The sequence below is a fragment of the Hippoglossus stenolepis genome, chromosome 7 (assembly GCF_022539355.2).
Source record: "Hippoglossus stenolepis isolate QCI-W04-F060 chromosome 7, HSTE1.2, whole genome shotgun sequence".
Classification (NCBI taxonomy): Eukaryota; Metazoa; Chordata; class Actinopteri; order Pleuronectiformes; family Pleuronectidae; genus Hippoglossus; species Hippoglossus stenolepis.
Genome location: NC_061489.1, coordinates 15220866 through 15234907, shown reverse-complemented (window position 1 = coordinate 15234907; position 14042 = coordinate 15220866). Strand labels below are relative to the sequence as shown.

Sequence of the window (14042 nt, the reverse complement as noted above, 5' to 3'; positions counted from 1 at the left end):
AGTTTTTCTAAAATTATGACAGAAATCAATCCATGTCTGATTCCTTGGGAAGTACTGTTGCCATCATCAAAGTTGATATATGAGAGAAAACCATAATTTTATATTGGATATTGGATTTCATGCACAGCTTCTGATGTTTAAATTGAGTTTATGATCTCTTTAAAGGGAGGGAGTGAACTGTGAGACCCCAACACTATTCAGACCTACAGCCAGTCAACATGATAGTGATCAGCATCATTCATCAGGAGCCCTGATGTGTCCAATCAGACGCAGCAATGCTCGTGAGATTCTGTCTCTTTTGACCTGGTGCTTCTCTCCCTTTCCACCCCCACTCCAATGTGCAGACATGGGGTTGCTTAGCAACCCAAGAGCAGCCTATGGTGAACATGGACACTCATTCGTGCAGACACACACACACACTTGGAAAGCCCAGTAAGTCTGAAGGAGGTTGATAATGTACTCCCACCCCTCCATCACGCTCTGTGACCCCCAAAATGTGAAGAGAAACACTCAAAGCCACTGTCTGGTGGAGATTCATTCAGCGACAGTGGCCTACTGACACACACACACTTAATTAAACATGTACACATGAAGCCCAATGTCTGAGCGGAAATCTGTCCTTGCACTCAACTGTTGGCATCACATACATACTGTACATCCAAAATAACAGCGGAACAATCCCACCAGGGTCTCTGATAAAAAAGCTCATGTTATCTCATCATATGTACATCCACAGCCTCCCTTAATATTTGACGATTGTGATGGATCACCAGTGGACTTTAAGCCCGGCAGCCATGAAATCAACATTTTACGCAGACAAAGAGCTTTAAGAGATGAAAGTTAAAAGCTCTGCAGCGTCTCCCCAGTCTAACGCTATTAGCACATTAAGTGAGTGCTTAAATACAGTCAGCAGACGATGGATCAACTCGCTGCCTTGAGCGGTAGACAGCACTGTAATCCCCTAAAGGGGGGGTTTCACTACAGTAATGGCCACCCCCATGAAACTGCAGCCCCTGTGGAGTGGTGGGACTAGGTAGATTATGAAAAGCCTCGGAGCAATGTTAAACCCCTTACAGCCACAACACACACACACACACACACACAAAGAGGCTGATAAGTGTGCACATGTAAATACAGCCACAACATGCAGATTTACACACAAAGAAACACACCTGAGAATGGAAAAGGTAACAACAGAGGTGTCCGTACATACAAATAAACACACACAACATCCAGGGGAATAATCGGACTAATTCCCCAGTGGGGTGTAATACTCTGTCTTGTTTTACGTCTGTATGGCATGTAAGGAGAGGAGGGGGATACTTTCACTCCCCGAGGATTATGGGTTGGTGATGGAATGACTCCTTGGGCCTATAGGGCAAGGGGGTTGTAGGAGGCTGAGACTGGTTGCATTTATGTTTGTGGCAAATTAAAGCCACAGCCTCAGGGGCAAGAGAAAGATAAATACATCTAAACATGGTAACATTAAAAGGTAAGGGGCACATTATAGCCTGATCCCTGCGAGACAACAGATTGATAATGGTGATAAACACTGCTGGGAACATGGTTACCTGACACTGTAAGTTATTATTACACGTCGACTGTGAAAACAAACTGAATTTATACTAAATCGAAGCAATAGAGGAGTTGAAAATAAAGCCATTAGACTTGGGTCACATGATTTTATCAGTGCCAGCGGGAAAAACACTGGAATGTTATTTTGAAAGGATGAAATATCTATGCACAATTTCTTTTCCCCAGATGCTTTTCTCACATAAATTCCAAGCACCAGTATTGTATACAGCCCCCCCAGCCTGGTCAGCTGTTCATTTGTTGCGTATCTCCCCTGGGGCAAAGCTGCTTAGAGCAAAAAAGGAGATTACAAATATCCAACTATATAAACAGAAAACACAGCAAAGCCTGTGTGACCCTCACTTATGAAAGAGGGCCACACAGGCTTTGCTGTGTAGGTACACACATGTACCTATTTTGAGACCCAAATCTGCATAAAGATTTGGATTTCTATGTGACCTGACACTTTCATCTGCTCATAAATACAGCACTTACACAGTATGTTCACCTAAAAGGTCTCTAAGAGCTGACAGCTTTACTCAGTGGGGAGTCAATCCTCCGACATTAACAGTAGTCCAGTTACACAAACACACCCTTTGCCCCTATTTGACTTATAAACCCATAAACATGAAACTGTAAGTAAGACTTAGAATCATTCAGAGTAATATACGATTAAAACTGTGAGCGTAATAATACAGGGAGAGAGGCAGACACAGGTGACCCCTGGGGGAGGGGAGGTCAGTAGTGGCAGTCACTGAATGTAATCGTTCTATGAGCAAACCAAGGCATCAGCAGCCCAGGGAATACATACATACATACATACACATGCACACACAGCTTGTCCCGGCCTCGCTCAGCAGTTGAGACTGTGTGTGAAAAGAGAGAGTGAGAGACAGGGACAGATGTCTCAGCAACCTCAACAAATCCCACATGCTCAAGGCCTTTCTGTATGTAGGTGTGTTGTTACACAGAACTGTTCCCTCCTAACGTGATCTCATCGAAAGTGATGGGGGATGAAATCCAGTAGTGTGGCTGTGTGTAAAAAATTAAGTACAACTGAGGATTCATCAGTTTGTGTAAATCAGTCTTTTAATCGTTTACTTTTTTTCTCAATTTTAGGAAGAGTCATGAAACATCGCTACGGCAAATAAAACAGGATCTTTGACAGGAGCTTTTAAGTTTTGCGGACCTCTTCTTTTTAAACAAATGTGATATATTGTTGATCCAGCAGACAGGAGTACAAAATCCAACTTTGTGTATCCGGTGTATTATGCTGCAGTAAAGTGATAATAACACAAGGGAATTTCATTCTAAAAACCTAGATGCCCACTTGGGCCGCCTATTCCTCAGACTGCAAAAGCCACATATGAGCTTCTGCTGTACTGATATTATATATTGATATTTTTACACAGAACTAGTACATTGGATATTAACCTGCAATAAACTCACTTTAGGAAGGAATGTTTCAAGGAGGAACAATTAACGGGACAGATGACTTAATGTACATGAGTTCACATGAGCATTGTCTTAAGGCAGGCTTGAACAAATGTGAACCTCTCCTTTAAGGATGAACGACTAATGTAAAAACATCATGCTGCTATTAAAGGATTTTGCTGAAACTGCAGTTGGTTTTACAAACACACGTCAATACAAACTGCAGGAGAGAAATGTGTGTCATTTTAGAGGCAAACACAAGAGCCCAGGGTCTTATATACCCACACTTTGACTTAGCATTTTAATCACATGCATCCAATTGAGCGAGGGTATGATGACACAAGTGCAAACGTTGAGTGAAAAATGGGAAACTATAGGGCAGACTGTCAAACATGCGGTGAAGGGCTTCTAGCTATGTGCAATGATATCCATAACTATTTCTACAACTCGTTTGCATGTTCACACTGCCCCCTGGTGTCTGACAATCAGCAGTGCAACAATATTAGATTATTTGAATGCATTGTTTCAAGTTGAGGAGAACAAACCGTTTTTTACATGAGTATATTATTTAATTTCACTTTGCAAAGACAGGATGAAAATAAAAGCAAAGTCCTTTAACAACACAGTTATGTACTTTTTGCAATAACATTTGTATTTTAAGCACAGTGTAAATATGTTTGAGGAAATGGGCAGTAGATAAGCACAATGTTGCATGCTACATGTCTAAATCTAATATCAACTAGCCTTTTTTACTGGCTTCATTAAAAACTGGGTACTTCTCTCATCTAGAGTAATGAAATGGTGATTGAATTTCTTCAGTGACTGACAGGGAGGAAAACCATTGGAAGAATGGGTCAACCTGGAGATTATTTTTGTACAAAAACAGCTAATACTGTTGCTTATTATAGCCAGTCAATAATACAGTAAAAACAAAGTGTTTCCTTCTTAGTGTGACCCTTAACTCTGACTTGAATCATCATTAAAGATAAAATGAAAGCAGAAATCAAATCTATTTGATCTCATACTTCATTTATAACAAAACCTAATGGCGGACTTCATTTTATAGTTGCGCCACAACAAATAAAAAATAAAAAATATATTTAAAAAAAAAGGTGTTCATTGATAAATTCAGGCGGGACTCAATCGGCAGCCCTGAAATAAGCTCCTCGGGTTTGACCACAAAATTAAAGTGCAGAACCATCTTTTTTTTTTTATCTTCTCAGATGGGATTCTGGCCTATGTCAGGCTCCTGCTGGTCTTCCATGTAGTAGGGATCTCCTTGGTGGACTCTGTGATTGTGCACCCTCAGGTTCCCCCTGTGAGCAAATCTCTTCCCACACTCTGTGCAAGCGAAGGGCCTCTTCCCCATGTGAACATCCCGTTGGTGGGCCCTCAAGTTCCCGCTGCGGGCAAAACGTTTACCACACTGAGCGCAGCCAAAAGGCCGCTCCCCTGTATGTGTGCGAGTGTGAACCGTCAGCTCGGAGGGAGTGAGGAAGCTCTTTTCACAAAACTGACAGGGATGCAGTCGGACCCCCGTGTGGCGCAAAAGGTGTCTGCGCTGGTGGGAGGGGTATGTAAAACACTTGGCACAGTATGGACATGTGTAAGGTCGTCCATTCCCTCCACCAGGAGCCGGAGGGTGGCTGAGGGCATTTGTGTGCCGTAATGTGAGCGACTGCGAGTTGGACTGTGGTCTTAGAGGGTCTCTGCTGCCCAATGCTGTAACTCGCCGTGTATGATTGATGGTGCCTCTCCCACCCCGGTCATCTCTGAGTCTCCATGGTGATTCGCCAGTGGGAGCTTGGGGTTGATCCTGCTGAGCCTCCCTCTGCCCGACACCCTGACCCTGCACGGAGTTCTGACTGGAGTCCTGGTTCTCAGCCTCCTGGTCCAGGAAAGGGAAAGAACTATTGTCACCTTCATTGCTGGTCTCGTCAGAGCCAAATCCAGGTCGGAAGCAGGATGCGTCTGTGCCAGTGCTGCTGCTAGCTGGCCCAGGGCAGCTGGTGCCATCTGCCTGCAGATTCTCTAGACCGGACATCCTAACTCGAGCGGCCTCCAATGCTGGTAACCAATCCCCTGGTTGAGCTAAGCCTGGGTCAGGCCTAGGAGAACAACGTCCACTCTGGGAGATGGAGAGAAACGCGGTGGAGGCTTGATCCTGAAGGGGTCTGTGGTCTGCACTGCGACTGCCCTGGTCCCAATGAGACACTGCAGACAAATTAGGGAGAAAATGAAAATTGACACACTTTCTTCTTACCGTCTATATTAAATACTCAAAGAGATTTTAGAGGTAATCTTTCTCTAGCATAAAAAGGGTTAATGCTTAATAGCAGGTCAAGAATTTAATAACTTGTTACATTTGGACTTGGCTTGTGTGATAGACAAAGTATCTATCTGCCTCTGGTCCCCAGCAGCAAGGCTTCCCTCTGCAGTTTGAACTGCGACAGACCCCAGGTTAGGCCGTGAACCAGCACGCTGTGGGGAATAGATGAAACAAGTCTGTAAAACTCAGGAAAAACCCAGTGCAAAGCAAGGTTCCCATGACAGAAACCAAAATGATTGAACTACTTCAGTACATCAAACATTTGAATCACTGAAGACGGGGTCTGACCTCATGTTTTACTGAAGCTCCATCCTGGCCTGTCACCTCCTCTTTCAGTCCACTGAGGCTCTGACTGAGCCCTTCTACTGGGTCTGGGTGAGAAGTCACATCCTTCCCCACATTAAGTCCTGTGCAAGAAAAGTAAAGGTGGTCAGTTTATCAGTAAAGTAAGATCATGCAAAAACTACTGCACAAATTACAACAAAACTTGTTACAAGGATACGATATGGGTCAGGGAGGAGAGGAGAGGAGGAACCCATTAAATTATGGTGCATCCGGATCAGAGGCACTTTCCCTTTTCTTTCTAATTGCGAGATAACAAGTTTTACAACAGAATTCATGGATCTGGATTTTTTTTTTTAATCAGGCATGTTTAGGGGACTGACATTTATGAATGCGTGCAATTTGATGCAGATCCAGATAAAAACGAGGATCAAGTGAATATAAATGTGGTTTCATGAGGGGACGCTAGGGCCTTGGTTGAGGTGTGTCAGTCTAACTTTAGTTTTACTCTTCTGACCTACAACCATGATCTGTATTATTACCTGATCCTGTCGGGGTCTGCTGCCTCATGCTGCCCTCTCTCTCCGCCGGTGGCATCTCCCCTTCCCCGCTCTTCGCCCGCTGCCTCCTCTCCACCTTCTCCAGCTTGCCTCGGAGGATGGAGATCTCCTCGGTCTTCTGCACCAGCTCCGCCTGCTGCTCGCACAGGCTGCCCTCGAAGATCTTGGCGATCTCGCACACGGCGGCGGCCAGCAGGGAGTCCATGACGGTGGCCAGCTGGGCGTGGAAGGCGCTCCTGACCGACTCCATCGCCCGCAGTTTCACCGGTGGAGCTTTGATGCCAACGACCGAGTCACCGCGCTGTTTACCTCTGCGCTCGGCCTCCGCAGGCAGCCGCCGGGGAGCGATGTGGCCGCCGCTGAATGCTCCTCTGCCCTGGCACCTAAGAGCTGCCATCAGATGCTGCCATGCTGAGAAGCTACGACATATCTACGCTTTATTTCGGCCATTGTCTTTCATTTAAAATCCAATCTCCTGTTGGCTCACACCTGATAGTCTCTATATCAATAAAGCTTTATTTATTGTATTTCGCAGGCTAACGCTTCTACTGCTGTATACAGTGATAACATTCAATGTGGTGCAAGGTAGAAATCCAGTCTGCATAGTATAATACTACAAACATGGTCTACTTCAAGCTAGTTTAAAGAAAACAGGTTGTAAACAAGCAACGCGGTCAGTGTTTTGACGCACGCTAGCTAGCATTAGCTGAAGCTAACGTGTAAACAAGAGACCCAATGAAGCGTAGCTAGAGCTATTGCTAGCCGGTTTAAGGTCGTACTCCAGCTAAATACTGGAAATACTGCAGCGGATACAGGCTGAAGTCGGTGATGGCTCGACAGTCGGTGGCTGCACGTCTTCACCGGTCTACGTTGAATCCATGAAAACGCTTCACAATCACAGATTAGTTTTCTGCGTCCTCCGGCAGGCAGGTTGTCTGTGACGGGATCATGGTGCAAGTCTCGCGATAAGAGAGAAACGATCCAGGCACTGCAGAAGAACATGAACTCTTTAGATCCAAAATAAATTATTTAAGTTTGATAGAGATTAAGATAACTTACATTTTCAATATCGTGGTGGGACCACACCTTGACTTAATATACAATGCACACTGCTTGAATTAAAGAAAAATATATTTGAGTATATATATATATGGGTTTTATTGGGGTAATGTTGACAACACATTAATGTAGCAACACTATAATGACCCCCTTCCCCCCCTTTCAGGTAAAATAGAACAATAGGTTCCTTAGACAACAACTACTACTGGGACAATAACAAATAATAATAATACCAACGGCTATTTATGGGAAATTGTGTCCATGTTGTTTCTTAAGTCAAACAACCAAACTCTGAATCCACAACAGTGAAATATTATATCTGTTGAGTAACAGGAGAGACAAGATAACTAGTTACATAGAGTCTCCAATCAAGGACATCATCTCTCACTCTGAGGTGACTCAGTCAGTGATGTCGTTTCTCTAATTCTGCTAAAACCTGTAGAAATGACAAAACAATTATTTAAATTAAATAAAACAACTAAACTGTACTTTAAGAAAACAGTAGATAAATACATACAGGTGACTTAATATGTACTCACAGTAAATACATAGACAAGGCAATTATCCATGCAGCTTCTACCAAGGTGGCTGTTTAAAAATATACTCGACCGTTGCAGCCAATAATGTAGTCAACGTGTAGCTCTGCTTTAAGGCAATATTGGTTTTCATTAAATTTGTCAAAAACACACATTTCATTTACAATGTTCTCTGAATGCTTTCAATTTACAGCAATCATTTGTCTCCATCACAACATACAAGTACATTTTAAGCTTTCAAGATTTGTCCAACACCCACCAATATACAAACCGGTTTTAACGTCATTGGTGAACTTTTCAATAAAGTAAGGTTTTTTAAATTGCCATCAAAACTATATCTTGATGACAAGCTAGTTGCAAACACAGATGATAGCACAGTATTGTTTTATCACAGGTTTTACAGTAAATGACAGAAATGGAGAATACGAATGTGGATATAAAAATCATCTTAAGATACACCCGATTATGCCCAAAACTGAACAGCTAAAAGGGATAGTAACACAAGTGACAACATCTCATTATTCATTGGCCACAATCCGACTGTTCTAACTGGCTTTGCTGTGGCAATCCGCCATGTGGTTTCTGAGGCGCCCTTAACTGAAGAAGCCGTCTCCGCAAACCTTGCAGACATTTGGCCAATCCCTCACACAATGCTTTGTATATCCTGCTCTTCTGGAAATACCTTCTTGCTCTGGATTGGTGTCGTATAATAGCATTCACGTTTTTTTGTGACAGTATAATTGCAGAACACCCCCTACAGATGAGGGGCCTCTCTCCTGTGTGGATGCGATAGTGTTCAACAGGCATTTGTTTTGTGTTAACTTCTTACACTCCAAGCAGGTGAAACCCTCAGTCGTTTGTACACCCATTGTTTTCCATTTGCGACTCGGCTTTATCGCCTTGACTGGGCCCTCTCTCAACATTGTTACTGCTGATGGTGCTACTCGAGTCTTTGCTGGGAGAAACCGAAGCCTCTTCGGTGTCTTCTAGAGGCATGGTCCACGTCATGTCTCCGTTTGTCTCAGCTGACTTCCTTTTGTCCTGGTGTATTAACATGTGCTTTTCGAGTGACTGATTATTGCAGTAGTTCTTCTGGCACACACTACAAGCGAATGGTTTTACGCGCAAATGAAGGTGCATGTGATGGAGGAACTTGCCTCTCGAAGGAGACGTTATTGTGCAGTATGGACAGCTGTACCTTTGAGTGCGCCCGTCTTTCTTGGTCATCAACATCAGGTTTTCATCTGCTTCTCTTGCCGACAGTTTCTTCAGTTTTTTGCAATGTCTATTATGAGACATGAGATCACGTGGCGGGACATCCCTTTGGCATCCTTTGCATCTCGTGTGTGATCGTGCGTGTATACGTAGGCTATATTCTCTATTAAACTCCTTCTGACAGACTTTGCAGGTGTAGATCGTCTTACCATTTTCCACCGTCTCCTGTTCTGTGGTCTCAGTTGTGCTTTCTCTCTCCTCTCGGCTGCTCATCACTGTGCATTTTTGTCTTTCTTCTCTTCTCAGACCTATACTTGCTGTTTGGTCATAATTTTCTTGGTTGACATCTTGGGGCAATTTCGTCTCGTGGCTTCTTTCTGTTTTATGTTGCATTTCTTGTTTGTACACTGGTAATATTAGTGTTTGAGTTTGCTTGTTTATCGTGGAACCTATGACAGAAAAAAAATGCCAAAAATGTTACTGTGACCCAATGAAAAATCACAGATGACATGCATATGACAAACTGATTTAATAAGCTAACAGCCAAGTTATATTTAAAAAGTATTGGGTTACATTTAAACCAATAATGTCTCATTTCACCCAGTTTGAAAAGACAAAAAGAAACATTGTGTGTACTTTTCTTGTACCTATGTATAGGGTTTTTTAAATATGCATCTTTTTTATTATATGGCGACCCCATGTATAAACCATTTTAATCCTTCAGGTACACCCAAAGTACCCAGGCAATTTAGTCTTTAACATTCCATTTTAACATTGTTTGCACTGGTAAAAAGTAGGTGTATATTTTGCAACCTGTACTCTGAATAATCCACAATTTTCACCAGACCAAACTTCTAATAAAGAAATAGTCCCTGTAGAAACTCCCCACTGTGTTACGGTGGATTATCCACTTTCTGAAAAAAGGTGATGCTGACGCAATTTTTAAACAAAATTTCGTTAATGATAAACACCATAAACTCAATTCTTCGCCCCAAATAGTTGGGAGTGTAAATCAAAGGAAATGTGCCATTTAAATATGTATTCTGCCAATACTAAATATTTACAGCACAAAAAAGATTTATGAAAGAATTAGCTAAGAATGAAACCCACATCTCAAGGATCTCCTGACACCGCGGGGTTGCTGGTGGGAGTCAGTGGCGCCGATCACCACCTAGAAAATAGACGTTTTTGGTTAGACTTGATCTCCAATGATACACAAAGCAAAGCACTAGAGAAAATGTGTACACGTGTGTCTGTGTAAGCAACCAATAATGAGATCATTTCCTTGGATGTTTTGAGACTGTCATGACTCTGCCTCACTGTGCTTGAGGGAATACACTGGCTCTTTAAAACCAATTACAGCTGAAGACAATGCAGCCTAACCTGACAAGTTGGATACACCCAACCTGTCATGAAAACTAGTCAGTAAAGTATAAATCAGTACTTTGGCCTTTCCTAGAAACTTAAGGCCAGAGTATAAAGGTCACAGGTTACAGAAATAAAACATAGTTTATTTATGACAGAACATTTCTCATCTATCTAACATCTCCAGAGAGCCATTCATGTTTCCAGGGCTCCAGTCAAGGATGACCACACTTGTACTCCACTGTAATATATTGTGCAGTCATCAATGCCTACATGATAGGGTGCGCTGACAAATTGTGCTGCCTGCCTCTAGAGTCAACACAAATAAACAGGTTGTCATCGGCAGTTTTCTGTGCAGCTCAATGATGCCTAATTGTGATGCCACCACATCCACAATCAGTTACACACCTCTTGCTTGATGACTGGAATCCGGTGCAGCGGAATCAACAGCTTGCGAAGTCGGACACTGGGACACGCATCATCTCGCTTGGTCGTGGCCTCATCGCCCAGGGGAGCACACCAGTCGTCAGGCACTAACCAGACCAATTTACAAAGGCATGAACATTATCAAGCTGCATATGGGAGCCTTATATTTTGTGGCAGCAGGAAATGTAAATGCATGCACACACTTAAAAATGCTTGTTCTTTGCTAGTCTAGTGTGAAATTTTAACTTATGCTGGTTATTGGACGCTTTAGTTTATTGTACAATATTTAGTGCAATTACATTTTCATGAACCTTCAGGGTTATAATTCACCTAAAACTACTGACCATGCCTCGATTAAAGTTATACAACTTGTAAGTTCTTACACACCTTCTAAAAGCATCTTGCTATATACTACTGGTGTATTAGGAGTTCCTTTGTAAATGGTGACAATACTAGTGCAGTTATGTGTACTACATCTATGGAAAAGTGTTTTCACTGTTAGTTCACATCAAAAATCTTAATTACAAAATTAAACATGACAGCAGCATGTTTTGTCAAGTTACCTTCAATATCAATCTCAGGAACATCAGCAGTTTGTCCACAGAGGTTCACAACAGCCTCAGGCTCTCTTTGATTGCTTTCTCTTCCATTTGTCCGAGTTTTATTTATATCTGCTCCACTGTCACCTCCAAACTCATGTTCCTTCAGCTTGATCTCTGCAGTCTGTAACTTTATTTTGAGATGAGCCACCTCCTCGCCTTTATTCGCCAGCTCCGTTTGATGGTCATGTAAGCTGCCCTCAAAGATCATCATTATCTCACACACAGCCCTCCTCAGGACTGACTCCAAGGCTGTGTTTAGCTGGGCCCTGAACCCTCTGACTAGATAGTCAGACATCTTTGAAGATGTGACAGTTTTGTGTGACGTTGTACTGGTCCTTTCGTTATCAATTACCCCCCTAAACAAATAGAGAAGAGATCAGGTTAGGGTCATTTACAAAACAGCATATTGTTATTTAAACTTATCAGGGCGTAGGTTTAATGATACTCTGAGCATTCCTCATCCATATGACCAGGGTTTAGAGCAACCAGGAGACCAGCAATGAGCCATACTGGCAGAATGCATGTAGAGGTGGTCTTTTTCATTGTGTTTCATTTAAGTGTGGACCAATACTTTTTAACTTAAAGCTGCTTTCAGTCAGGCACTGAACTCCTGCCAGTACGTCCTGCCTCCTGAACGCCGTTTCATCCCTTGCTCGAACACAACAGACAATTTTCTGTTTTTTTAAACGTGTGTAGACGAAGAATCTCCCGCAGGGTTTTTCAGAGGTAAAAACAGTTCAGGTCTGACAATGACTTTTGAGAAGAAACCAGCAAACACAGAGATCAATACATTAGTCACAATGAGGGCCTAGCCAAAAAACTATTTTCATCAATAGCAATAAGGTTCATTATATATCTATATAGGCACCCATTGTGATCCAGTGAGTGGGTATAAGACACCAACTTTAACCTTCACCCAGGAGCTGAAATCAGTATTTAAACCTAAAATAAACAATGACATTTATTGTGATATTCATCGAGAGACTAACATGAAACTTTTCATTTCAGGCCATGTCAACACATCATGTATTGGATACACACTGAATGATCTTTTCCTGTGATGCTGGCTCACCGGTTGCCGAGAAACACCAGATGTTTAATCGCGAGCTAACGTTAGATTAGCTAGCTAAGTCTATTGCTCACTGAATGAGTTTAACTATGAACGAGAGCAGTGTGCAGCTGTTTTCAACTTGAAGAAACACTGTTGTGATCATTATTAAGTTAGAAGCTGATGTTACACATGGCGGAAGATTGTTGTCGTTGCTCACCGTGCGGTAGAAGCAGAAAGCAGCTTCGTCTGTGGAGGTTCTCGGTCCGCAGCTTAGTCTGGAGCCCGGGAATGTGTGGCATGAACCGCGAACAGGCTCCTCCGTGTCTGACAACTAACTACGACATCCACTGTTTGATTCCCCTTGTATTAAAGACAGCACACCTACAGCACGTTAGAATGCAGGTCCGCCATTTTCACTCTGCCAGCCCGGGCAAGGGAAGCCCTCGATGTTGTAACGTCATCTTCTACCACTTCCGCTTCCTCCTCCTTCAGTAAAATATAACAATAACTTCTCTTTTTGTTCTTTTCATGGGTTTTCAATTTGATTTAAAAGTTAAAGTTACAATTTAAAATCTTGTGTAAAACAGAATTTATAAACCCTGTTACAATGTAATAACATTTTTATACACATGAATATAAACCTGAAATGATTCCCTGAAATCAGCCCTGTTCCATAAATGAATATAATTTGTATTAAAAATAGACACAAAAGTGCCATATTCAGTGATTTAAAAAAAACTATGTGAATTAGATAACTGGTATCTAACTGTAACTTCTTTATATTTATACAAGGTCCATGCATGAAATGTAATTCAGCTGCAGTTGTACATGTTGTAGATGTTGCATTTTATGGGGGTATTGCCTAATTTAATTGCCTTTTTTTCATTATAGTTTAGGTTTTTCTCCCAATTCTGATCAGGGGTTATCTTGACAGTCACTCTCTCCAATGTTTAAATGGTTCTTGAGGTGTAAATAACGGATCACTGTCCTGCTGTTCCCTTTACAGACTTTTTTCCAAAGTCTAATAAATTCACACTCTGCATTTGTTCGAGGTCCTGAGGTAGAATAATTTATCTTAATTTTCTTTCTGTAATCTTTTTCATCTCAATAAATACTGATTGTTTTACCGGTTTTCTTTTAAGCTATCTTAATCCTGAGGCCAAACAAAAGCTTTTGCGCCGAAAGATATTTCTTCACTTTTTACATTTATCTTATATCAACAAGATGCTCAAACAATTCAGATGCTCTAAGAGGTGGCAAGTCAGGACAGATGAGAATCTGGGGCTTTTTTCATAGGACATCTTGACATGTCACAGTAGGTAACTCATACAGTACGTGTAAATAATATTAACTAGAATGGCACTCAGTAGAGATATTCTTTCATCAATATTCATGAATGATTCCCTGAGAAATCAATGAAAATGTTGCAAAATCTGACAATAGAAAGAAAGTTAAAAATAATTCTTGGATCCACCCTGATCCAGATCTGCACCAAAACTTAATGGATTCTTTCCTGACCTATGCAACATCCTTCCACCAAGTTCAGTGGTAATCCTTCCAGTAGTTTTGGGGTAATCCTGCAAACTAACTAACAAACAAATGCAGATGAAA

General features: G+C 42.0%; 2 protein-coding genes across 2 annotated transcripts; both read right to left on the bottom strand.

Moving 5' to 3' along the window:
* Window positions 1-2643: 2643 nt before the first annotated feature.
* LOC118112075 (zinc finger protein 205) lies at window positions 2644-7151 on the bottom strand. Its single transcript, XM_035161073.2, has 4 exons — window positions 6160-7151; window positions 5624-5742; window positions 5370-5487; window positions 2644-5220 (listed from the first exon to the last, which is right to left on the bottom strand). Exons 1-4 carry the CDS (start codon window positions 6572-6574, stop codon window positions 4226-4228), a joined length of 1647 nt encoding a protein of 548 aa, XP_035016964.2. The 5' UTR covers window positions 6575-7151; the 3' UTR covers window positions 2644-4225.
* A 165-nt stretch (window positions 7152-7316) lies between these two features.
* LOC118112077 (zinc finger protein 271) lies at window positions 7317-12878 on the bottom strand. The gene is made up of 5 exons (XM_035161075.2): window positions 12649-12878; window positions 11342-11736; window positions 10761-10885; window positions 10098-10158; window positions 7317-9436 (listed from the first exon to the last, which is right to left on the bottom strand). The coding sequence occupies exons 2-5, from the start codon at window positions 11673-11675 to the stop codon at window positions 8622-8624; spliced, it is 1335 nt and encodes a 444-aa protein (XP_035016966.1). The 5' UTR covers window positions 11676-11736; window positions 12649-12878; the 3' UTR covers window positions 7317-8621.
* Window positions 12879-14042: the final 1164 nt, after the last annotated feature.